Raw genomic sequence first — 26,821 nt, 5'->3', positions numbered from 1 at the left:
GAGGACAGGAGCGCGAGGAGGAGACATCCATCACCCCGCGACCTATCGGCGGGAAGCGGGTTGAGACGGAAGCATGATGGATCTGACCCGAGCAGAGACACGGCAGAGCAGACGAGCGGCGATGCGACCGGACGCACTTGGCTCCGATATCACGTTTCTCTCTCTCTCTCTCTCTCACGCTAACGTTTGTGTCAGTAGCGCGCTTGTTATCAGCTCGTTCTGTTCGCGCGGAAAAGCGGCGATGATCAAATCGTGCACAAATTGTTGCTGCGCTGAAGAAACGAGCGCTAATTAAATCTCTGCCGCGTTTTATTGCGTCCGTAATAAAGTCAGGCGCGGTGGGGGTTTGTTACTGGACACAGGATCAGACTCGACTCTGAGAGATCTCAGACAGTTTAATTAGAGTTCTGGAAATAAAGTGTGGCGTGTCCAAGTCCTCACCAGTCTGATCCTGGAAATAGTGAATAAATAATGAATGAAAAAAACATATTTTTTTCATATTATACAGTTTAACAATGTTTTTTTTCGGCTGAATTGATTTTTTCCTCACAAAAGCTGCTTCAATATTACAGATGATTTTGTTGCACCGATCTCAGTTCAACAACAGCTGCACAAAATAATTATAAATGAAAACCCAGTGATTTGTCCACACAGTTTCATTCTAGTCCAATCCAATTAAACGCTGAACCCTTCATTAGCCCGCTGTCGTCCTCTCTCCAGCTCACGTCACGTTCCTGCGTTCCTCTCTGAGCCTCGGTTCATCTCCGTCTCAAAAGTGACTATAAATCCACACATGATGCTTTAATGGCTTTTCACATCTGTGAATACTTCAAGAATGGCGAGAGGTGTGGAATTCATTTTTCTATGCGTTTGTCTTTGACCTTGATGCATAAACAACAAATGTCTCACGTTGAATCAAAGTCCTGATGGGCTCAGTTAAGTTCACCTTTATGTTTCACTATTGAAGCCTTATGTGCTTATATATGCTTATATATATATGTGTGTGTGTGTGTGTGTGTGTGTGTGTGTGTGTGTGTGTGTGTGTGTGTGCGCGTGTGTGTGTGCATGCGTTTGTGTGAGTGTGTGTGTGTGTTTTAAATATTTAAAGAGTTTTTATTTCTAACCAGTTTGAGCTGCAGAGATAAAACAAAGTTTGATAGTTTACTTCCACTGCCTGATTTAACTGGATTAGATAAGTGTAGCTGAGCTTCTCTCCATAACACAGTATGTACATCCTTATATGTTTTATTGCTAGCTCAGCGTTTCAGGTCATCCCAGGGGCCACTTCTGTAGTTGCAGGAGGTTTTAGGAGAGATTGTGAAGTTCTGCTCATGTAGGTTTGTAGCAAAGATAAAACTGTACAATCGATGTAATAGTCATCATTTGCAATGTCACAGTGTTACAAATAATGTTAAGGTACAGTATGTATCACATAAAGTATATATACTTATACACTATGTGCTCAGGTGGGATCTAACCATTGACTGTCTGCTATTACATTACTTCTGACACGCAGTGAGACTTTTACCTCACTCTCGTTTCACATTCACCTCACGTTTGAAAAGAACTCTGAAATAGGATGCCTCTAATGCGAACATCTCACCAGAGGTCAATTCTTCTGCTGGTGACAACAATGCAGACAAGAGGAGGAGGAGGAGGAGGAGGACGATGCTAAGGAGCAGTGCTGACTCAGTCTCTCCCCTGAGCCTCGACTCCACTGGAACACAGCACATTACTTTAGTCCCCGGTCTCCTGCTGCCGCTGTGCGTGGAGCTCTGGCTCCTTTCCAGCGCCGCCGTCGTCGCACATCCTTGTAAAACCGTTGCCTGATCGCTCCTCGCGGCACAATAAATTCATAACTGTGATCTGGCTCAGTTGTGCCGTCAGTCCGCGGGTTTATCGTCACTTCACACTGTGCTTTCACGTGACGGGGACCACACGGAACCCAACGCGCACACCTGCGTCTCCTGTGACGTGTGTGTGTGTGCGTGTGCGCGCGTGTGTGTGTGTGTGTGTGTGTGTGTGTGTGTGTGTGTGTGTGTGTGTGTGTGTGTACGTGTGTGTGTGTGTGTGTGCGTGCGTGCGTGCGTGCGTGCGTGCGTGTGCGTGTGTGTTGTATTACCGGCCGTCAGCATCTCCCCCTCTCGGAGCAGCGGGCTGCTCAGCACAGATAAAAGTGTGCAGATATATCCCAGCCCTCACGCTGAGGCTCCTTTATCAGCAGACGCTCCTCTAGGTTGTGTTGGTCCAGCCCTGGGTGATATTAATACCCCGCTAATGAGCCCCTTCCTTTAAGGATCCAGAGACAATCGGCGAGCGCGCTGGGAGGCCCCCCCCCCCGCGCTCCCCTACGGCATGCAGGCAACGCACAAACAAAAAGGGAAACGCAACTCCGATCACATTAATCATGGCCTGTGGGAGCGCCGGCGCTCACCTCAGGCAGAGGAGAGAGAGCGGATTCACACCGGAGGGAAGAACGAGACAGCTCAACTTTGTGCCAGTGTGTGTGATTTCCTCCAAGTGCACAAGAGGGGGATGTTAGTGGAGATGGCCAGAAAGAGATGCTGCTGCAGAGCAACTCAGCCATCTGTGACGGTCAGGACTGTGCGTGCGTGCGTGTGTGTGTGTGTGTGTGTGTCTGTGTGTGTGTGTGTCTGTGTGTGTAGATTTACCCTGATGATACTGTTACATGACAGATCCCTGTTGTGTGTGTCAGCATCACGCTCTCTCTCCAGATAAAGATGTCCAGTGTTGCTTTATCAGGTTCCATCAGTATTCAGTGGCCGTGGTGCCGGCCCATTCACTTAAAGGAGAGCCGGGCACAATTAGCTGTTAACATTACATGGCAGAATTAAGCCTGGGCCGGTGCCCCCCCCCCAGGGGAAATTAAACCGCCAGCGAATCATTAAACCACAAGCTAAACATTAACATCCATTTGCATTTTTATTGCACCTGAGAAGAAGGTGCCAGGACCATTATCTGTGAGCGACAGAGGGGGGCTTTTATTTATTATTGTTATGTCGTCCCACGTGGGAACACGATGGCATTTATATGAGGGAGGGAGCAGCTAATGAGAGGCCTTGTTTTCACACTCACGTTTTTTTTTATGATTACAAATTCGAACAAGGCTGACAGATGATACAGTGACTCGCTCCTTTTGCCCCCCCCCCTCCCCCCACCCCCCACAATAAACACCATGACATGTCCCAGAGTAACTCAGCTGAGAGCTTCTTAATGTGTTCACCACTGCTTCTGTTAAGAGTTTCAACAAAGAGGCTGAAGCGTGAGTGAGTGAGTGAGTGAGTGAGTGAGTGAGTGAGTGAGTGAGTGAGTGAGTGAGTGAGTGAGTGAGTGAGTGAGTGAGTGAGTGAGTGAGTGAGTGACTGACTGACTGACTGACTAAGTGAGTGACTGAGTGAGTGACTGAGTGACTAGTGACTGAGTGACTGAGTGAGTGACTGAGTGACTGAGTGATTAAGTGAGAGACTGAGTGACTGAGTGAGTGACTGAGTGACTGAGTGATTAAGTGAGAGACTGAGTGACTGAGTGACTGAGTGAGTGACTGAGTGACTGAGTGACTGAGTGACTGAGTGAGTGACTGGGTGACTGAGTGATTAAGTGAGTGACTGGGTGAGTGTCTTACTGGTTTCCCTCCCTCCTCCTGTGCAGGTGAGTGGGACCTGTGGACACACTCCTCAGCGGGCCTCCCGTTCGGCGGCGCCCCCTCCTCCAGCTCCGCCCCCCGATGACCCGGCTGCCCGCGACGCTCAGTCCTCGTCCTCGGACTCGGACGAGACCTTGGCCGGACTTCGCAGGTGAGGACGCTTGCGTTGCTCTGACAGACTCACGCTGGATGCGGTAGTACTTCCCAGCGGGGCCGCTGGCCTCCTCGCTGCTGTGGCCACATTAGTGTCAATTAGGAGCAGACACACTGCTCGTTCTAAGCTCTTTCACTCTCTCCTTCCTGAGGCGAGCGCGTCCACTTCATCTTTGAGCTGAACTCCTCCTCTGCTTTTATCTCTGGCGTTTCCTCTGTATCTGTTTTCCCCATTGATCCGTTCTCTGCCTGCTCCTGTGCCGACCGTTCTCCATCTCCACCTGCTTCAGGGAGTTCATGTCCAACCTGAAGGGCTTCAGCTCCTTCTACAGCGGCCTGGGGGACGCCCTGTGCAGCCGGGAGCCCGCTCCGACGAACCACTCCCTCTGCTGGAACGGGCAGGAAATGACAGACAGGTAAATATGACTGGTTTACTGGGTTTTTAAAGGTCGGGTACACAAACGGTCCCGAATGCCCCGTGCTCCAGCATCTTGCGGGTTGTAGGTGAGCTGAAGGGTAAATTTGCCCAGAGTTGATGAGTCCCCCCCGGCCGCCTCCTCCCCCTCCCACGGAGCGCGCGTGTAAATCTTGACTTTGCCTCTATGGGACGTTATTAATGTCAGGTGCGCTGTCACCTTCTTCTCTCTTAGTTAATTGCCGTTCGATCGGCCTCCGCTGCTTCATCCGTCGCGCCGCAGAACCTCATTTGGGTTCCGCCATATTTCACGTCGCCGCTTTTGGCTCGGCGCATCATAACTTCCTTTCCGTCCGCGCCATCAGCTGGCCCCAATTTCAATTTGGCTACGATAGTCGCAGATACCGCGCGTCTCCTCTTTTATCAGTAAATTATGTCTCGGGTTTAATCAATGCAGAGGCGCGCACTTCAAATGAGGAATGCTGTAGGTTAATGTTTTATTTCTTGTTCCTGAGGAGAACTGGGAATAAATTCGGCGCTGTCAGAGGACAGACGTGAGGCTCGGTGTGTGTGTGTGGGGGGGGGCAGATCTGTCCTGAGGGGGTGATTACAAGTTGGACCAAACAGCGCGATAGGAAGGCGCGAGGACACAAAATGATGGAGCGATTACTGCGTCTTGCGGCGGGCAATTGTCGGCGTCATCAGCCGGGGCGCGTGCCTGCAGATTCACTCCGGGTGTAGTTTCACTCCGAGATCAGTCATGGATCATCTTCCATTATCTCCAAAGATAGGACGTTCTCCAGAGCCAAGCATGGCATTTATTCTCACATTGTCTCACGCAGATGAATTTAGATCGGTTGGGTGATGCTGGGCGGGTGCTTTGGGGGGGGGGGGGGGGGGGGGGGGGGTAAATGTCTCAGATACTTGTGGAATGATCTTTGCAGCTAAATGCGGCGCTTTTTTTATCAGCTGTATTTACCATCCCACCTGGAGCCAAGATCAGAGCAGCAGCCCTTTTCAGCACATCAAAGGGTGCTACGCTGATAACTGTGATAATAGATCTGACGCCCTGTCAGCGCAAAACATTACATTTCTATTGCGCTCTTGGATCTAATGCCAGTGTAAACTAACGCATGGGACATGACTGATAAAGAACTGCATACTGTATCAACTGGGAACATTTCAGTTAGGGACTGTATGAAAATTAATAGAAGGTGTTTTTACTCTAATAATTTTTTTCAGGATTCCCTTGAAACAAAACCCATTATTCATTCAAGAACAGTACTTGTGTATCTGCATATTGCTGATTTGCGTACAATATGTTGTTGTAGTGTCAGAAATAAAAGTGCATAGTTGATTCAAAGCACAGTGAAAACAGAGATAGAGAGAGAAGCTTAAGCTTCTGCATCCCACCTCACCTGACATCTGGTGACTGGTCCCAGTAAACCTCCTGTGCTGGTGTAGCTGGTGTCTTCAGGGGTCCCGCCCCCGGGTTCTACTTAGTGCACAATACAAACGTGTGGATGCAAATGAGACGTGTTGTTTTATTCACATATATATATATATATATATATATATATATATATATATATATAGTCATTTTAAACACCACTCTGATTTTTCATGCTCAGCTTTTTCCTTGACACTAAGCACAGAGATTAATGAAGCTGCTTTTAGCGTCAGACGAAGTCTAATCTTTTACCTAATGTAGAGGAAAATTATAGAGTCAATAAAATGCACCATCTGGAAAAGCAGTGATTTAAGCTTTTGCATTTAGATTAATCCTTGAACGGCAACGAGTTTGTATGATATTGCCTGAAGTGCATTCTGTTGCTGTTCAACTTGACACGACGCACAGTTTAGATGGACAGTAGCGATCGTCACGACCTCTGACCTCTGACCTCTGACCACATCAGTGAGACGCTCATCTGCCTTGAGTCCTTTTCCTCTCCTCTCACTCTCCTCTGTCCTCCATCTATATTCCCTCTTTTCCTCTCCTTAATGGATCCCACATATCTCTCCATTATTAATGTGATAATTAGCAGTGGAGAGGGGATGAGATCATGGCTAATAAGAAGAATAAATAACTGGGGAAATGTAATTTGAGTTTAATGAAAAGTCTGAGTTGGAGACAGAGGGAAAGACTGATGAGGGGAGACGGCAGGTGAAAGGTGTGTGTGTGTGTGTGTGTGTGTGTGTGTGTGTGTGTGTGTGTGTGTGTGTGTGTGTGTGTGTGTGTGTGTGTGTGTGCGTGTGAGTGTGATGAGAACAGACTATGACCTCATGCTCACACACATATATTTTTCAAGGCCCCCTCCCTCTCTCCCTAACCTTTCCTCAGACACCCCCCCTCCAGCCCATTTGTCCTTCATCTTCCCAACATTTGCGGATGACATTTGCGCAGTGCTCCGCCCTCTGCCCTCTGCCCTCGCCACAGCTCCCATCACCGCGGTGCCCGCCTCATTCGGGCGCACTTGTCTCACATGCGGGGTGCGTGAGTCTCCTCCTGCAGTGAAGGGGTTAACTGTTGTGCGCTGTGGCTCCTCCTCCTAAGCGCATACGCAGATGTCAACAGAGCAGCGTCTCCTCGGTTACACGAGGCGTGTGGGCACCTGCCCGTAGCTGCTCCTGCGTAAATGCACTGTATGCTACAAAGGAGTTTTATCTATGAGTCCTGCAGCTATGTGACTGCAGCAGGCACATACGTAGAGCTTTTTCCCAAAATACTGAAGCTATTTTTAAATAAAAAATGACTCCCTGTTTAATGTTAGAGTCATGACATCTTCTTGGAGGCAGAAGTTAGTGGTTCGGGTCAAATTACAAATGAACTTTCCAGCCCTGAGGAGCGGCCCCTAAGCTAAAAACCAGAGGAGCTGTTATTCCTCATGTCGACACTAGATGGTGATAAAGGACTTGTTTGGAGCGACGGGAGCCGTGGCCACTTTATTTATCAAACTCACTCAATTGTTTCTAAAGTCACTTACTGTAGGAACAGTTTGAACTGAATGTGACTTTCCTTCCTGTCCCGTCAGGTTTTCTGGGCCGGGCCTGAAGCGGCTGCAACCTGGCTCCGAGTCCCGAAGCAGCAAGTCCCCGGAGCCAGTCATCAGCCAGATCATAGATAAACTCAAACATATCAACCAGGTGAGTGTGTGTGTGTGTGTGTGTGTGTGTGTGTGTGTGTGTGTGTGTGTGTGTGTGTGTGTGTGTGTGTGTGTGTGTGTGTGTGTGTGTGTGTGTAGCTCCGTTTTGCCCGTGAGCTAAGACACTTCTGATATTCTCAGTTTCTCCTCAGGCACACGTTGCCTTTGCCTCTAGAGAGTTTCTCTACCCATTAGTTCTAAGTGCTGGTTCACAATGCATTTCCAGCCTTTAAAAGGAAATCAGAAATGAAGTTGCTTTGAAGATGCTTTTTGAAATAAATCATTTTTTGCCTGTTACATTTGAGAGATCCTCCGCTGAGAACCATGCTCATTTTTAAGCAGACTGACAGGAAGAAGTTAAAAAGCAGTAATGGGGGTCGATGTGATGTCATGCCCTCCACCTAAAATACGTCCCGGCTGTTGTCAAGACCGAAGCCGTCCTGTTTCGGCTGCTGCCATCGCCATGGAAACCATGTTTTATTTGTAGTCGGCTGGTTCGGTGCAGAAACTCTTATGTGTAGGCTCAAAGTGAGCGTCTGTGAGTAGATGTATCAGCTGACAGAGCTGTCTGTGTTTCCAGCTTCCTGGTGGTTGAGCTCGTAGCTGTCACTGCACACACACACACACACACACACACACACACACACACACACACACACACACACACACACACACACACACACACACACACACACACACACACACACACACACACACATACAGTGAAGTGTGTTTGCGTGTGTGCTGCAGGCCTGTCTGCCATGATTACAATCCATCTCTGCAGTTTAAACAACCTGAGAGACCAGACCAGCGACTGTGGACCTACAGAGGTTTGTGGCTTGGGACGCTGGCAATCTTTTCTCGCCCCGACTGTTTCGCTCACGCATGCTCAGTCCTGCAGAACGCAAGCGAACACTTGAACAGATATGTTTCAATCTCTGCCATACACAGAACTGGCAGGTAATGTTTAATGCAGGTTGAAGTGATACAGTGTGAATAAATGATGGGACTTGTTTTATTTCTCAGGCATCAAGGATAAAAAGTTAAAGCAGGACGTCAGTTTTTAGAGTCACACACACACACACACACACACACACACACACACACACACACACACACACACACACACACACACACACACACACACACACACTCTGTCTCTCTCTCTCACTCTCTCTCTCTCTAATGTAATAAACCCTTCGAAACTTTCTGTTCTGACAGGGACAAACATTTCTGTCCATATGATTACAAGCAGAGCTGCAGGCTGCTGCTGGATCGGGTTCCTGATCGGTTTTTGATGAGATTCTGCGAGAAAATGCTGTTTGGTGAAAAGGAGTGAGCTCATTGTGTTTCAAACATTCAGACAATCCCTTGGAAACACAGACGCAGTCGAATTAGATGTTCCCAGTAACCGGATCCCGGTTTGTCGCCGGTCTCCATGTTGCGCTGACGACGGGCCGTACATGGTTTTTATGGGGTTGTGATTCTGTTTACAAACGCCTGATATTTATGCAGATTGACTGTTCACATGGGAGCGTTTAATCCCATATCTGATGACCATACAGAGGAGTTAAGCACATTTGTGCTTGAACTCCCAACTTCCTCTAAGATCTCCACTTCAATGGGCTGGATTAGCATCTGACAAAACAACTGACTGTGCTTGATTGAATATTTCATGCACAGTAAAAGTGTTTATGACTCAGAGCGGCGCTTTTTGTAATTCACGCAGAAATCAGGCTACACTAAACAACAAAACATCATCAGTTATGTGAAACAACATATGATAATGCGACATTAGATAAAGGTCCTGCAACAAACTCACCCTTAGTGAAGTTTACATTGTTCCCAGAGGTTTTGGCGTCTATGAGTCCTATTAGTACATTGTTACTGTTATTCTGCTGAAAACCAGCTGAGTTAAATTAACTCAACTTTCTCATAACAAGTCGAGATAAGATTTTCAGCTTGAAGAATTTTTCATTTGACACGAAGAACCTGGAGCTGCAGCTGCTGAAGTCATTTTGGAACAAAGTCAGTTAAAAGACATCTGTGTCTGCTCTTCATTGCATCACTGACCATTATCATAGTTTGTCTAATTTCAACTGTTATTGAAGATTTCAAGCACTTGCAATGTTTTATAAAAGCCCCTTAAGTGTTTTATTTCCAAAGCAATGCATACTGGGAAATATTTTCTTTGAAACATAACTTCCTACTTTATTTAACTTTTACAAAAAGTCTGACCAATTCATGTTGTGACACGGTCTGAAAACTGACTGGAGAATCAAATGTGAGCCACAGTCCCCCAATGATGGTGATGTTGAATTAAACAAGCTGTTACCAAAAGTCACCCAGTCACTGTTTGGAGATTTACATCTGTGCAGATGTAATAAACTGTGACGGGCCGGCGCTGAGCCCGTTCTCCTCAGAGAAGGACGCGTTTCACCGCAGAGACATTAAATCAGCTTTACTGTCCCGCTAAACGTTTATTGAGCGTACGCCGCGTTTCACTGCGCTCACACGCTCACCGAAGCAGTGGAGAAAGTGATGCCGCTCAGTTAAAAGCGGCGTTTACGAGGCCTCCGCCTTCCGGGCTGGATGTTGCAGCAAACAGACTAATTAACCGGCCTGATAGCAGAGAGTGCGTGTGTGTGTGTGTGTGTGTGTGTGTGTGTGTGTGTGTGTGTGTGTGTGTGTGTGTGTGTGTGTGTGTGTGTGTGTGTGTGTGTGTGTGTGTGAAGACGGGCCAGCGCCGCTCCGCGCGGATGAAGCCGCTCCAGTCTCGTGATGTCGTCTGTGTGATGGCGGACGCGGGCTGAGCAATGGGCACGTAATTGTCCTTTATGTGTATTCAGCTTCGCACTCGGGACATGGGTCACTCGCATAAAGGCCTTTACAAGTCCTGTACGGCTCCTTCAGGCTGAACGCGACTCCTTTTGGCTCCGGTGGATCCTCCAGCTCGCACTGACCCACTTTCCGAGCGCTCCCAGCCTGCAGTAAGTCAGACGGCGTCATAAAATATGGGGGCCACACTCTCCAGCAGAGAGGGAGCGCGGGACCCCTCCGCAGAATCCACTTCCTCCCCACTTTAATCCCCCTGATGTTTCCTTCCTCCGCTCCTAAGCGCTCCGTGATGACGGCTCTGTGAAGCGCGGCCGAGCAGCGGAAGCGTGCCGTTCCTCACGTTGACGGTATCGGCAGATATGCAGCGCGTCTGCGGCTGAAATAAACGCCCAAAGCGGGGAAAAAGCCCACAGCCCCGACATATAAAACAAGCGCTTTCTCACGCCCGAAGCAGCTGATGTCACGACTGAGCCGCGGCCAAGTTTAAAGGGGAGCGCTCGCTATAAATGGACGCAGGGAGAAAAGGCTGCTCGCTTCGCATCTTGGAATCTTTAAACAGCGCAGGAGCAACACATTCCTGCGTGAGGTCCTGGCTGAGCATTGTGCCGTGTTTAGGCAGCGTGGCGCAGCCCGCCCGGCCCGTCCGGGTCCGGTACTGACTGTGACGACGCGCTCCCCGGTTGGGAGAGGTGCGTTTGTTTGTCTGAACATCTGTTTAGCTTCCCAGCGTATTGAGTTTCTCCTCTGAGCGACTAATCTCACAGGAGATGGTTGAGCTAGTGGCAAAGTAGAGCAATTATGTGATTGGTCTTTGATTACGCAGTGTTTCCCACTCATTTGTCAGAACAGTTTGCCATTTGTTGGGTCGGACCTCTGGAGATTATTCTGACTGCCTCTTCTTGGCGACGCGACACTCACTCTTGGAGGAACCGCAAATATGCAAGACGTCGTTGTTTCTGCAAGATTTCCCTGAATCCAAGAAACACAATTGGTTAATCTCCCTCCGCTGTAACTGATCACAAGCATCTTCATAATAGCTGCCAAAGTATTTGAATATTGGAGCATTCACTCCCATTATTCTCTGTCCCAGCTTGCTGCACCCCCCCCCCCCCCCAGTTGCGTTGAGCTGTGTGTGACAGACTCCAGCTCTGTCGCTCCCCCCCCCAGCCCCCTCCCCCTCCGCCCCCAAAACCCCTAGGTCCCCTCCTTTCCCTCTTCTCCCAGCTTCCCAGACTAATTGAAGCCAGAACCTGGGAAAATCCTGCAGGTAGGACAGGAATCCAGAGTGGAAAATAAACCAGATCCCGAGCGCCACAAATTCCATCACGCAGCCTCACTTCCTCTGAGCCACCAGAGCCTGGGCAGCGTGCAGTCAACACCTCGAGCTGCTTGTGCTCATACAGAATACACTATTTAATATATAACCACACACGCACACACACACACACACACACACACACACACACACACACACACACACACACACACACACACGCACACGCACACACACACACACACACACACACACACACAGACTTTTACTGTGCACACTCGCAGCAGTTAATGTTTTACACACATAGTTAAGAATAGAATTAAAACATAAATTACCAGCTCCATATACATTTATTAATAATTAGACATGCGGCCTTAATGTGAGGCAGCACTTCAAACAGACCTTTAAATGCACAGATAGAATGAAGCGTGTCTGGTACAGTAGTGTCCCCGTGCAGTGGCCTCCTCCAGTCACACTAATAGACACCATGGGTGTCAGACTGAGCCTGCTGTTGTGTAAACCTCCGCTCGCTAACCCAGCCATTATGTTCACTCCAGTCAGAGGCTAACTTCTGTTTGATGTCATTTACTGAGGGGGGGTTCAAGCGTTATTTAATATACGCCCTCAGGCGCTCTGTCCTCTCGCCCTCCTCGTTTTTACGTGTGTGAAGTGCGGCCGTCCTGGAAGCGTGGGGGGGGGGTTAACGCCGTGAGGGCTCCTTAAATGAAGCGTGACACCTGGCGTAAACCTCCGAAGAGCTGCAGGACGCTGGCGCTTCTCCCCGCTGGAACAGAGCGCGTGTCGTCCCGTCGGCTGACGCTGTTTGACTTTGGGAGCGGAGGAGTTATGGTCCTTTAACTTTAGGAATCCAAATAGCAGATAGAGCCCCCCCCCTCGGCCCCCCCCTGGGTTCCTCCCCCGCTGGCTGGGAGGTCAGACAGAGCATGTGAGGGCCTTTTCCCTCCCAATTAGGCCGGCTGCTAATGAGGCCCCACCGTCCGTCCACTGCCCCTCGCTCCCTCCCACCTCCACACCTCCACCTACTTGTTGCTAACGCCTCCGCCCTCAGGCCTGAGGCAGCGTCGCCCCCTTTCTGCCCGGTCCATCTCTGTGCTCTGGCACCACTACCGCCCCACTGGGTATAATTATCACGCAGCCGGCTTATAAAAACCCAGTGCACAAGCCGGGCCCCGGGCTCGCTAACAAGGAACAGCACACGCCGCCTTCACCGGCCGCGACTGAGTTCCCCGCTGTAGTTACTGTGCTAAAAAGTATGCATCCCCACCCTCATTCGACATATGTGTGGCTGCGTAATAGCCCCTCTCCCCACCCCACAGCAGGTCAAGGGTCACACTTCCTGTTTCCTGTCTCCGCTAGGTCATCAGAAGGTCTCCCAGTGAGGGTCAGAGACCTCTACTGTTCGTCCTCTGCCTTTTGTTTGTGGCGATGGTTCTCTGGGGGGGGGGGCAGTCATGAAGCTCGTCTCTGGACCAGTCTGTTCCTCTTTCACACGTCTCCTCGAGCTCTGAGTCGTTTTCCTGGCGCCCGTTAGCCACACGCTCGCCCGGCGGCGGTTAGCTCGTAGCTCGTAGCCTGGCTCCCGCTAGGTGTGATCATGAGACACGCAGCGACAGTCTGCTGATGTGGACGTGGAGGGTTTTCTTAGCAACACATGACTCTGGGAACCACAGCAGTAACGTGTAAAGCAGATGAGCAGCAGACAAAAAGAGATTGTCTGAGGGGTGTAATCTGATTTAGCAACCAGCGGCCTGTGCAGGAATGGGACTTTTCAAACTATTAAACCCCATGCAGACAATCAGGCTCATTCACAGACATGAGTTTCATTTAGTTAGCCTCTGAAACGGTTGGAAATTGCTGTCATACCAGATGTATTTAATACTTTTATTTAACAGTCTGCATGTGCAGCCTTGATCCGAATCTGTCTGGATAAACAGAGAAGACTCAGTTTTATTCGGCCACGAGATGAAATGACAACTGTCCGTTCAATTTGCCGTCCTAACTGTACGCAGAGGGCTAAAAGGTTTATCCACAGGAGGAACAAAGGCCCTGGCAGCAAAATTTAAACATCCACTGGGTTTTCAGCCCAAACTAGAGAAATCTGGAAATAGCTTTTTGGCTCAGTAAGAAAGGTGGAGTGGACACACGCCCAATTTAACACAGGGCTGGAGAGCGGCTTTTTTCTTTGTGTGTTTTGTTCCAACTGGAATTAACATCAGGAAATTAATCTTGTCTGCATTAAGCGTCTGAGGCTGGGCTCCTGTAGCGTGACACACTCGACCGCGGACAGATAGAGCAGGAGGGGGGGGGTCTCATTCCTCTCTAAACCCCCCCCCCCCCCCCTTTTTTTTTTACATTTCAGATTCAATAAAAGTTGAGTAATGCGTCAGGGAGCGCGGGTTGGACCGCGGGGCCCGGCCCGTCTCCTGAAGCGCTCGGCCTATCGGCGCTGAGCACATTTCCATGACTCACTGGGTGGAAAGCGCCTCCTGTCATTGGTCCTCGCGCCGCGCTGTCCCCCGCTCCCTCCCTCCCGCCTCCTTCCTCTTGGCTCCGTCCTTCAAACGGCACGTCTGCAAACCTGATACAGCACCTCAGAGTATATTACAGAGCGGGGATTAGGTGTAAGGAAATTCCATTTCCTTCATTTGTCAGGAAAAACAGTCTGCGCTGAAACGCTGTGTTTAATTTGTCTAACACATTGACCTGAGCATCAGCTGCTGCTGCGTTTTACAGCGGTCCGACCTGCTGGACAGGACACGGTGTTTATACTTAAGGCTTCTGATGGACGCCTTTTTTATTATCAAGTCCCAGTTTCTTCATTAAAGTAAGTGTAGTTTATATGGAGCAGCTACTTGACTTGTACTGCAGTAGTTTAGCAGTAATCAGTCAGACTTTACACAAACCTACAGATTAACAGAAGGAAACTGGGAAATCGTTATGTGACTGATGATTGGCCCAAACCTTGAATAAATCCAGACCAGTTGGATCATCAGAAATGACAGGTTGCAGGTATTTTAAGTGCACACTGTTCACTTTAATGTCGTCATCTGGATGTTTGCTGGTACCAAACTACAGGCCTAAATGCTGCTTGCTAACTGGATGTACGTTCCATTTGAAGCAGGACAGGCTGCTCTGCTTCTGCTGTACATGGTTGCAAGGCCCAGATCACACCAGCAGCCTTCATTCACTGTTTTCTAAAAGCAGCGTGCGAAGGCTGGGAGCTTCTCAAGACTTGGAAGGTGAAACTGTGACGTTTGCTATGAAAACATGGTAAACAGACTGTTTATGCACTGACAGCACCGTTCAGAGCTGCAGATTCTGTCTGGGCCTCTTGTCTGGACATGTTCTCCTCCCAGTGAGGTCAGAACACAGGAGCCGACACACTGAAGCTAAACTATGGCTCGTCGCTCATCCCTTCCCCGCTTGAGCCCCGGCATCACATCCTGCTTGCGTTATCTGCAGTGACGTCGGGCCTCGTGTGCAGGACCACACGTGGGAGGGCGCAGGTTGAGTCCCATCAGCTCCGGGGCTCAGCTGCAGCTGTCGCGTCAGACGGTGACCCTGTGCGGAGTTCATGTCTTGTGTGGGAGGCAGCGACAGACTTGTGGTTTGTGAGTCTCTGTCTGGGCCGGCCTGCGTTGAGCAATCCACCGCATTTGGACTTTGGCCCACGCTCCGTCGCTGTGACTTGTGCTTTCGCGAAGCGTGCGGCCTGCGGGACGCCTGCAGCCACGGTGATTACACGCTGCAGGTCCAGCCGTCGGTCCGGGACAGCGCCCGATGTCCTTCTGCAAACTGGGAGACGGGGATCCAAGCGTGTTCCTTCCTCCGGCCTCCTCCCTGCAGAGCTGTGTCCTGCCAAAAGCGCGGCGCAGCAGCCACACAGAGGTCCGGTCCCGCCCTGCCGCCCCCCGACCCGGCCCGGCCCGTTTAGGCTGCTACCGCTCTGGAGCCGGTTCCATTCAGTCCAAGAAAGCCACACTTTGAAATTGTTTTCTCAGCTGCCGGCGCCGGTATCTTTATCCCAACACTGGGATCGCGTTTTCAACCTGTTAGTTTGATTTAGACTGAACTATGAGTCACATTTTATAACAACTCTATCAGATTTACTTTGTGTTTAGTACTAATCTATTGTTTACCTGCTGATATTGACTTGGCATGTTCTTCCTCCAGTCACAGTAACCTAAGATCTCCTGAGGAGAGATGCTGGCAGGTGGTCAGTTACACTTCATATAGAGTTACGTGAACTGATCTCTGAACCATAATAGTTCCAGTCAGTGTTTGGACTCTATTTTCTTTATCTTCAGATTGCCCTCGCTCGGCTTCACGAGTGTTTGTTTACCTTTAAATTGTCCTTCGAGGCCAAAGTCCGACCGAGTTGCCAGGATAAGAGGATAAGAAGGAATTTCAGGCCCTGAGTGGATGTTTGGAGGAGACAAACGCTGTTCTGTTTTAAGACGATGGTTGAGTACATTAAGCCCCGCTGATGATGGGTAGAGACACCGGAGAGCTCTGCGCTGTCAACAGGTGGAGGTTTGGAAGCTGGACTCACGCACGGTGAGAAAAGTCCCTGCGGATCAGTCGCCCGTCTGTGAGTGACTCTTCGTCCACTTACGTGACCAAGCTTTTGGAAATGCCGTGGTCATCGTCTGCGCACGGCCTCAATGTTGGGAAATGAATGGAGGCTTGTTGGACAGCTGTGGTGGGAACACAGTTGTGTGTGTTCCCTCTCTAAACTTTGGAGTTTATGTCACTTGTAAAACACAGATTGACTGGTTTGTATAAGGAAACAGGCTTGTTTATTTCTTGGCTGACGTAATCTGTGATTAGCTCTGGGGTTTTTATACCTCCGCTCTCTGTCTCCCACAAACACACAAACAGTCTGATCCCGGGCACACATCACAGCTGACCTGAGACCCGGCCCATATGAGCTCAATTTTCTCCCACTGCCGCCAAAACAACAACAGCAACAACAAGCAAATATGCATGCTGACGTGTGCAGATAGGAAGGAAATCAATAAAAAAACAAAGAGGGAGGCAGCGCGGCGAGATGAAAGGCGCCTCGGAGGGCAGGCGGCAGGAATCCAGCACATCTGTTACCTTGGCAGGGCTCTCAATCATCTGCAGCGCTGTGAGGCTGAATACCGAGCGCGTGGGTTCGTCTTCGAGCGCGCTCACGTGGGTTTTCGCGACAGAATGGGTCTCGCGACAAAGGCTTCGCGTAAACAAGATGTTTCCTGGGTTTCGGCGTCTCGGTCTCCTTCCGTTCCGGTAATTGAACGTTTTAAAGTTTGGTATTTGCCGCTTTTATTCTCAGTGAAGAAGAATTTGAAGATTTTTAATTAAATTACTTCGCAGCTCTCTGAATTTCTTTTTTATTATTTATGAGTCACCGCAGTTCTCAATAAACACTTCTGGTATGTGTTGCACAACGTAGTATGAGCTTCTGTAAATCAAACTGAGTCAAAGAGCAGCTGCTTTTACAACATATAGAGGCCAAACACAATCAAGATTCCGTTGCAAATCCTATTATTTTATGTGTGTATGTTTTAGCACTCGTCCTTTTTTTTCACCTCCTGTTTGTTCTTCTTGATTTCTTTGTTGCTTGGCCTCGCTTTGCTTCGTCTGCAACCATTTGGGTTTTCTCATCTAAAACTCAAGTAGAAATGTTCCAAATACCTAAAAGCTCAAATTTTCTCCATATTTCATCCAGCTCCCTCGGTTTATGTGGAGAGGCCTTGATGTCCACTCAAGCAGAGTGTGTTTTGCGGCCTCACTTTATTCCTGTTGCGCTGAAGCAACCACTCAAGACAATGATGTTTGCCAGTAACAGCAGCCTGGCAGCCGTCAGCTTGCCCCACTGTTTCTGTTCCTGCCAGTAAATTGCATGTAGCAGCGGCCACAAACCTTTGGACGAATTGGGCAAAAATAACAACTCTGGCACTGATAAGGAAGCTGTTTTCCTGCCCGGCGATTATAATTAGACTTTGGTAAATACCAGCGCTTTTAGATCTCACCAAGTTTTTTCCCGGAATTCCCCACATTCTCTCATAATCACACAGCAGCCAGTGAGATCAAGAGGCGCTCCCTATTTACTTTCACAGCTCTGCTAAAGCGTTAATGTGCACGGGCGCGATCCGGCCACAGGATGATTCACAAAGAGGCGGAGTGCGCTTCACATCATTACCTTTAACAACTTCCTGTTTGTCCCACAGCTGCTGCGGCTCGTGACGGTGTCGGAGAAGCGCTGGAGAGCCCGGTCACGTGCGGCCGGAGCGAACGAGGAAGGGGAGGAGGGCTTCGAGAGCGGGGACTGCGACGACGAGGACGAGTGCACCGGGGTGTCGGGGCTGGGGCCGCCGCCGCGGCGCAAGCGGCTGCGCATCTTCGCAGGTCAGACACGCAGAGAATGTGCGTTTGGAGTGATAATAGAGTGGTTGCAGGTGAAGCGTCTGAACCCACTGTGCTCAGCTCCACCCTCCACAGAACGCAAGCGAGGGCCGTCACAGCGGGAGATGTGAGACTTCCTCAGGTAGCTGCCGCGCCCCGACCCCTCGACCCGCCCGCTGTCAGTCCCACGACAGCGTCAGACATTCTGTCAGAAAGACAAACAGAGAACAAATCAAGCTACAAACCTGTGGAGGAAAAGTAACCAAACAGAAGAAGAGGGAGAAAAATAAGGGTGTTCCATTCGCCGACGCAGCTGAGCAAACATCCTCCAGTTGGGGATGTTATGGCAGAGACTTGGGTTCGCCGGGCAGGGAACGAGAGCAGGAACCCGGGGTTAACGCGGGAACCCTGCAGGGCCATCGTCGTTCTGCTCGGCCGCACAGTCGTTACGCTCTCTTCAGGTTTACAAGCTGCTGAAGGCTGACACTGTAGGAAATAAATGTCCTCCGGCCTCACGCTCAGCCCCGTTCATCTACGCTCATCTGTTGTTTGTGTGTGTGTGTGTGTGTGTGTGTGTGTGTGTGTGTGTGTGTGTGTGTGTGTGTGTGTGTGTGTGTGTGTGTGTGTGTGTGCGTGCATCGTCAGCCATAAACACACCTGTGTGCTCAGCTTTGTAGGGCAGAAACTGATGTTTGCAGACCTTGGAGAGTCCCCGCTCATTGGCAGACGCACAGATAGCCGCTGATAGTTTGTGATGACCCAGCAAAACGCTGACCCACTACGGCTGCTCGGCCCATTTTGGTCAAACGGGGGCCCGAGGTTCAAAGGTCAACCCGCAGAGCATGGGGCCTAATGAGCTGCCTGTCTGTGCTCGGCTGCGCTGAGATGAACGAGGCAGATCTGGTTTCACAAAGCGTGGAGTGGAGCGACGCAACACACAAACACACACGCTCGCACACATTACATGCTGGCGTCGGCAGCCACAACAAGAAGGTGCAGACAGCGCTGACACCGGCTCACAGCCTGACTGTCGACCTGCTGACCACAGAACCGATCCGTCCTCGCTGATTCTCAACACAGATCCCATAAGCTTCTGATCAGTGCAGACACACACACACACACACACGCACACACACACGCAAGCACACACACGCACACACACACACACACACACACACACACACACACACACACACACACACACACACACACACACACACACACACACACATTTTCTGTCCTGACCAATCAAACTTCTTGCCACACATTCCCCAGAGCATTCCAGGCCAGGAGAGCTATTCCAGGACGGGACAGGGGATACAGAACCCTCACCCCTCCAGAGCCTGACTAACAGCCAGACACTGGCGCAGTTAGAGCTAACACATCGCTGGGGATGAAACAAACGTTATAAGGAAACCAGCAGTTTGTTTAACTGTGTTTCTTGCATGCACCTCGACGTGTGGGAAGTTCATTTCCATCCAGTGATGTGCGACCGTCAGCTATCGTTTGCCAGTGATGAGGGCTCACCTGTGTTCCTGCGCTTTCATGCGCACCTGGCCTCAGACTTGGAAACAAAGGGCCCTCTCCACCCAGACCAGCTCGCAGACTTTCCTCCTCGCTCCCAGTTTTTATTGCTCTCTCCTGCTGTCACGTCGAATTTGTACTGCGATGTTTGCAAACTACAGCTTCACAAAAACAACCAACAAACACTGAATGATTGACGACGTGCAGGCTTAAAACGCTGCTTCCCTTATGAAAGTGAAAAACCTGCCGGCTACGTGAGTCACACACATCCAGCTGAGTTTCTCTCCTAAATGAATTATAAATATAATACAGCCATTCCATTCAATAACATCAAAGCAAAGTGTCTTGGCTCAACTTAGTTCCTGAAACTAAATTATTTATATTGAGGAAAGATGGGAAATGTCTCTTTCTGTAACAGGAGTAGACTGTTCTTGTTAAGCCACTAAAGATAGACATTTAAGAGGCTAACACTCACTGCTAGACTAAATAACGTGCTAAATTGGGATTTAAATGCATTGGAGCAGCCAGTGAGCCAGCAGGCTGAGTTCTGCTCGCTGACCTGGATGGGTCTTTGCTGCTCCACCTTGTGTGAATGGACCTGTTGTTGTGCTCGGCCGCGCAGACGTTCGGTCACTGGACGCATCCACAGAGCGACAACTGTTCCGTAGGAAGCGCTCGGGCATTTATTTTTTTATCAGTACCAGGGGTTAACAAAATACAACCTGGAAGTATTCCTGCAATGCGAGGCATGCGGCTTCTGATGAGAGGCTGGGCTCACCTTACAGGTCTGCCACAAATTCTGTGGTTGGAACAAAGGAGCGAGTAAAAGGGAGAGGAAGCCGACAAAAGAATGTGGGGAAAGAACAGAAAGAGACAAAAACACCCTTGATAGCTTTTACAGTGGGAAACCTAAACGTTGTGCTGTTAATTCTCTATGTGAGTCAAATTAACAGCCATGTAGGCGATAGTACAACAACCCGGTATGCTAATGAAATGCAGCTGTGACCTCTGACCCCCGGCACCTGATAGGTGAGGCGCACGGCGCCGGTGCTCCACAGCTGTGTTTGCCACATGTCTTCATCAAAGCAGCCATAATCTCGACACTGTTGACATTAGCTCAGCGGCTATGGCGCATCCAGTGCACATGGCGTCCTTCCTGGTTTAGGCTCCGCGCAGTGTCACGGGGCCGCTTACCTGGCTGCTGCGCGTCGGTTTCCTCCCAGGTGAAGAGTCCTCCGCATGTGGTTGCCACATCGAGAGCCCCACGCTAGCGTGAGACAGAGGGAGACGGGCCCAGACGATGCAGATGTCCAAGGAGCAGTGCAGGTGTTTGGCTGCAGAGGAATCTGGGCGCCCATATGGAGTGTGGTTTTTAAAAGCAAAGGATGAGAGCAGAAGCACAAAAGCATACAGACCTATTACTGTTTGAGGCCTATCATCGCAGGAAGTCGTCTGTCAAACAGATCAGTCGTAAGAAAAAGCAATCTACCTTTGACGATCCTTTAGGTGAAATCTCTTTTGCCCACAAACAAAGCTAACGAGCCTTAGCGTTAGCGGCCAGGGCGGAAGTGTGTCACTGTGAGCACATTAGTTCTTTTGACACGTCACTGTGTCGAAAGTGCATTTGAAAGTTTTGCTTGTGCATAAATAGGTTTTTCCAAATGTACTTTAACGGCCGCTATGAAACGGCATAATTATAATTTATTTGTTCAAGTAAAAAGTCGGGCAGATGAAACAGCAGATGCCGCCGCTCAGTTTAAAGCAATCTGCAAATCCAAATCCTTTCCAAAAAAATCGATTTGGATAAAACACTTTTTGCTTCCCTCATCCTTGGCTCGCAAAATGAAAATCTGTTTATGTTTTAGATGAGTAATGAAGAACTTAGAGCAACGATTGTTTTCCAAAAATGGATATATTCCTGGAGAGGGTTTTCAAATTGGTGAAAAGTTTTCGAATCGTAGCGGGTAGAGGAGGTGTTGAAAGGCGGACGGGTGGAGCTGGTGGAGAGGCCGTTAATGTGTAACATGCTAGAAGTGTTTTGACCCAATGTTCTGTGCCTCCCGCCCACCCCGAGCTTATAAACAACCTCTGTAAATTCAGCCAATCCTCCTTCGTCCCCAGCTCCTCCACGCCCCTCACAAAAATAATGAAGCCTGCCACCATCTGTGTAAACAGGCCTGGCCAGTAAGCGCCGCCGCCGCCGCCGCCGCCGCGCGCTTGCTAGCTGCTCTTTCTACTGGAGCCAGCCACCAGGCCCTGTGCGTCCCCGCTTCCCAGTGTGGTTGGTGGCAGCGGAGGGGAAGATGGGAAAAAAAGGGAGGAGAGGAATGAAGTTGCCCCCTTATTGGACCCTCGTTGGTCTTCCGCCACAAAGTTTTCTCAGATCAATCCCGGGATAAAACCTATAAGATTAGCCAGAAGGCAGGAAGATAAGCCCTGGTTTTAATTTCTGTGGATACAAGTGCACGAAGCGACCGGGTTCTCATCATCTACCCCAAAGGGTGGGGGGTGGGAGGTCACCAGCGTTTGATTCATTTCGTAGGCCCGTGCATTTTTCTGTGTTTGTGTGTGCCTCTTGGAAAAAGCGTTTGTTTGCTCAAGAGCTTTATTTACATTCACAGGCGCTTTTTGGACGCACTAAATTGATTCCAGGCCCGTTCCTGGGTCGTGTCCATCAGTTCAGCCGCAGTCCACAAACACTCAGCACACAGCAGGGCCATTCTCGGGGCCCGCTGCCTCGCTGCTCGCCACCACAGTGACACACAGCAGCCATTTTGTGGGGAAGCCTGGTTGAGGGTTTGGGTGGTTTGCATTTTACGTCTCAAGCCTCCGCTCCCGGCTGCGCCTCCTAAATTCCCCCTCTCTTCGGCTCTCGCGCGCCATCCCTCCAACCCCCGAGGTTGCAGTGAACATCGCAGGAGTCGTGCTGTCCATGTAGTCTGAGCTGCAGGAGGAAACCGCAGGCCGACCACTAAAAAGAACCGAGACAGATAGTGAAACTGTTCGACGGGAGCTCGCTGTGTGTACACAGAGCGGCCAAATTGTCACTCTTGGCTGCGTTTCCAGTTGGCCTCTCCAGAACAGGAATGCATGAAGAATTCTCCTTGTTTGTTGGCACGGATATCTGTACAACAAACACACGTCTTTTTTTTTTTTTTGCACTGGGCCGACTGCTGCACCTAGGAAGCACATGAAAGCAGATCCGTGTGGGACCGTAGCTCCACTCATTTTTGGAGGCCACGGTAGCGTCCCAAGGAATGCGTTCTCACAGGCTCCGTGACCGGGATGTCCCCCGGTCGCCAGCTCGTCGTCGTGTCGTGACCACGTCTGCCTCTTCCTCTCCCTCTGTGACGCTTTATCTGCTCCTTTCACCCTGATAAGAACCACCATTGTCCAGTGTCTTCAGAAACGCCCCCGTCCAGGCCCCCTGCCAACCTCTGACCCGGCACCAACCCTCTAGACGCCGAGGGCTACAGGCCTTCACTGTGCGCGGCACAGCTTCCAGTCCCTTGCCCTTCGCGCAGAATCAACTCTTTGTACGTGTGATTTCTTATAATTCTTACCTCTCTCGCTTGCACACACGCACTTCCCATCCTCGCAAGAACCCGGCGCTAGGAGGAGTTCTGCGTCGAAATCGATGAGGCCGTCATGAGCTTTTGTTTGTCTCCCAGCTCCTGCTGTTTCCCTACGATTATATTAGCTGTTACTGGAAGTGGAGACTATAAATATCGGAGCAAATCTAATTTGGACAGCGCAGGGAAAGGCCAGTGGGTGCAGCACGCTGCTCATCCCTTCGCTTCTCTCACAGCGGTAATTAGTTGATGCTGGGTTGCGTTTGTCCCACAAACCCATCATTTAGAAAGTGTCCAACAGGATTGTTTCCACTGTGTTTTTTTTCCTTTTCTTTTTAAGAGCATTATCTGTCTTGGTGTCCTCAGCATTCTCTAGTATCACATCTCTGTCTTACTCTCTTGCCCTCTATGTGGGAGGGTCCTCGGCCTAGAATAACAGTGAGTGTTGAGGAGGTTGGAAGGCCAGAGCGGCTCAGAGAGCCGTGCTGTTGCGAAGGCCCGGGGCAGGGCCTCCTCTGGGCGTCCCGTTTGTCTTGGCCCGACATTCCCAGCCTCGCAGAGCACCCCTGTGGTTGGCCTGTGGGTGTGGAGGCAGACGGTCACATTCCCTCCAGCCCATGGAAAGAAGCATCCCGCACGGCTCCCTCGGTTCCTTCCCAGTTCCCAGTCAGCACAATCCCGGGACGGAGCGTCGTGGCCAAGCTGGAGAATTCCCAGAATGCGGCCGGCGAGCCAGCAATCACAGCCCAGCTCCTTATCTGTTACCTCAGCGAGATAAGACTCCATCCATCAATCCAGCAGCTCCTATTGTGCTTTGAGATGAACCATTGTCTTCTCAGCAGTGGACGCAACATTACACACGCCGACCTGTCGAGTTCCACCTTTGTGTAATAATTTAATATCCAAGCGAATAGTTTGCTCCGCAGCGATGTGATAAAATATTTGCTTCACCTCAGAAACCATAACATCTTTTAAAGCTGTTGAATCTTGTAAACCGAGATCAAACTTGACTAGCTTAGGTGTGTTGTGTGCGCACAACGTCTGCCAGTGGAGCAACAATCTAAACCATCTCCCCTGTTTCATAAGGAGCACCTGTGTTTGGAGACTTAACATTCCACATACTTATCTGACCAAAAAAGGCCTTTGTGCATAGCACACATGTACTGAATAAACTGTACTGGACCATGAAGGTACACATTCGCCAGAGGGGTTATATTAATACGTGAACCGGGTGCCGGGGTGCTCCGTCTCTTGACGCTCGTTCGGCTGCACTTAGGAACCGTGTTTACTGAAAATGCGAGACAGCCCAAATGAAGCGTTTCCTGTGATTTTCTCCACCGTGTAATCATCACCTGTAGTTGTGGTGTGCAGTAAAATGTGGCTTTCCACTGGCTGTTGCAATTTTTCCACATAGTTTTCTTGTTGTGACAACTGCAGACGGTATACGACGAGCCCGGGGCACCGAGCGCCGCTCAGAACAACACCCCAGACTCCTCAGACAGACGCACACACACACATGTGTATGTACACGCACGCTCGAGTCACTGTTTGACCTGTCGGGGAGATTCAAACAAACATCCGCTCCGCCTGAAAACCAAAGTTTGGATTTATTAGTCTGTTCCCCCGAGAAGTGGTCACTAAAGCAAACATGTTAAAGGCCCAACGCGCCGTCGGCTGTCGCCTGTCTGCTCGTTCTGAGCAGCCAATCAGAGGCCGGGCTGTTGACCTCTCCCCTGGGATGTAACTCAAGCGCTGAGGAGTGACAGTCTCAAAATGGCAGCTCTGAATGTGTAAGGAGGAGCGATGAGAACCACGAAGCCCCACATTAATGACAGTGGGGATAACCTCACTATTTATAGCTGGGAGTTCTTCTTCTATTTGCCTGATTTTCCCCACTTGTCCTCCCGAAAAAGGCCGAAATTCCCAAATCGCTTCTGTCGGTGCTCGTCTCCGTTTGTCCACACTCTCCCACACACACAGGCGCAGGTGTTCATCACTAATTATACCAGGATATTATTAGTCCCAGCCCCGCGTAGGAGTGCAGGGGATCTAGGTTTGCACACGGTTGGGTCCCTGTTGGGTTGTTTTTAAAGGCTGCAGAACAAGGCCCCTCTGTGGTGCTGCTCATGTCAAAATGTTTAAACTAGCGCTAAAGCCCCCACCCCACCCAGTTTGAGGGCTTTTTTTCTGCACGACCTGAGACTTTTTATTCATCGGGTGTAAAGCACACCGAGACAATTCTCTGCGACTTTTCCTCCGACGCGCGTGTGCGCAGGGATGGGCGCACACGCCCCGCTCAATCATCTGCGCACGAATGCAGACAAACACACACAACCCCCCCTCTGCCCCTCATCCACAGTGTATATAAAAGCTGTATCGAATTGCACCTTGAGCTTAATTGGCTCAGCGGTACAGTGCGCTGCTGTCCACAGTGACAAATGTTTTTTTTTCAGGGCCCTGTCTGCCCGCTGCCATGTCAGAGGACGGGAGGGGGGGGTAATTGTCCCCTCGCCGCCAGTCAAATGATGTCATAACTGCACAGGAATTTGTAAGAGAGTTTGGAGTAGTTATTTGCCTGGCAGTGGAGCGGCCTGTGGGCGCCGGCGCTGGGAGGATGGGCCACGTCCTCTGTGTCTGCTGAAGGAGAGGAGGCCGCGGCTTCAGTCAGACCTCTGATCACACACTGGTTCAGATCAGTCACCTCCCGCCCCTCCCCAGATCCCTCCCACCAGGGAAAACAGTACACAGGTCAGATGAGACAGCTAATTTAATTCAGAGCCAGCGGTTATTTTCAGACATCTGTGCGCGTGTTGTCGAGTGTGTGTTTGTGCTGCGTGAAAGCGGACTCAGTTCAGAGTCACTGTTTCTGGCCATAGACTCCTGCCTTGACTTTGCTACTGCTGATCCTCTTGCCCTAGACAGATCAACACACACACACACACACACACACACACACACACACACACACACACACACACACACACACCCTGCGGTCTCTGCTCAGCGCCAGTAGGACAACAGCTGTGGCCACAGAGCAGTAAGTCAGAGCAGATCAGCAGGTGACCATGAAGTCACTGCAGAGAACACAACAGATGGAGAGAAGGAAGCTGGGTAAAATACAGGAGCAGCTCCACACTCAAACATTGGTGCCTTTTAAACGCAGATGCGTGGGAGTTGTCGTAGTCCAGCTGCAGTCTCCTTGCTGGATCAGACGAGTTAGGTGTCTGGCCTGAGGGCATTGTTGCCGTGATTGTGAAGCAGAGGTGAAAGCTAAGCAGGAGAGGCTTTGGATATGCAGCGGACCTTATCGCCAGCGCTCTCCTTTTAATCCCGCTGAACCTGACTGCTGGCATGCAACACTGTGTATGATTAACGACATTGTGAAAACAAAAGCTTCGTCCACAAAAGGAAGTAAAAGCTGCATGTGGAGACGGAGTGAATGCCTCCTGACGGAGCCGCCGCACAAGTCAACTTCAAGCCAGTGTCTGCAGCCAGCGACTGTTGTACGTATAAGGGAATCCACAGAGAAGGTTGGAATTAAAGCACGTTGGTTGTAGGGTATATACAGTAAATACAGTAAATACAGTAAGAGTTTGTATTCATACCTACATAAGGGGATCAACTGGTGCTATGAGTTTATAGCAAGACAACAAATCCACCAGTGTAACACACAGTACAGAGAAATAAATAATAATAATAAGCTTTTGAAGAACAGAATCTTCCAGGTTCTGAAGTTAAAGAGCTGAAGCTGAGCTGATTAGCCCACAGAATGCTAATGGGGGGGCACCATCCCGGTGCTTTACAGTACCGATTGTGTACGGGTCCAGA

At 50.1% G+C, this 26,821-nt stretch overlaps 1 protein-coding gene across 4 annotated transcripts in view; it reads left to right on the top strand.

Annotated features, from left to right (window-relative positions):
- The window catches only part of gpc3 (glypican 3), a 71,992-nt gene that overhangs the window by 42,857 nt on the left and 2,314 nt on the right, over nucleotides 1-26,821 (top strand). For 2 of the 4 annotated variants that reach the window (XM_029164656.3, XM_055512375.1), the window contains exons 4-7: nucleotides 3,670-3,815; nucleotides 4,108-4,233; nucleotides 7,265-7,376; nucleotides 17,723-17,900. In XM_029164656.3, the coding sequence (XP_029020489.1) occupies nucleotides 3,670-3,815; nucleotides 4,108-4,233; nucleotides 7,265-7,376; nucleotides 17,723-17,900 (562 nt within the window). Of the gene's footprint in view, nucleotides 1-3,669; nucleotides 3,816-4,107; nucleotides 4,234-7,264; nucleotides 7,377-17,722; nucleotides 17,901-17,978; nucleotides 19,172-26,821 lie in introns of those variants that run through there. The other 2 variants (XM_055512374.1, XM_029164657.3) reach the window with 2 other exon arrangements.

The sequence above is a fragment of the Betta splendens genome, chromosome 10 (assembly GCF_900634795.4).
Source record: "Betta splendens chromosome 10, fBetSpl5.4, whole genome shotgun sequence".
Lineage (NCBI taxonomy): Eukaryota > Metazoa > Chordata > Actinopteri > Anabantiformes > Osphronemidae > Betta > Betta splendens.
The sequence above is the reverse complement of the archived record's forward strand: the minus strand, read 5'-3'. Positions and strand labels throughout refer to the sequence as shown.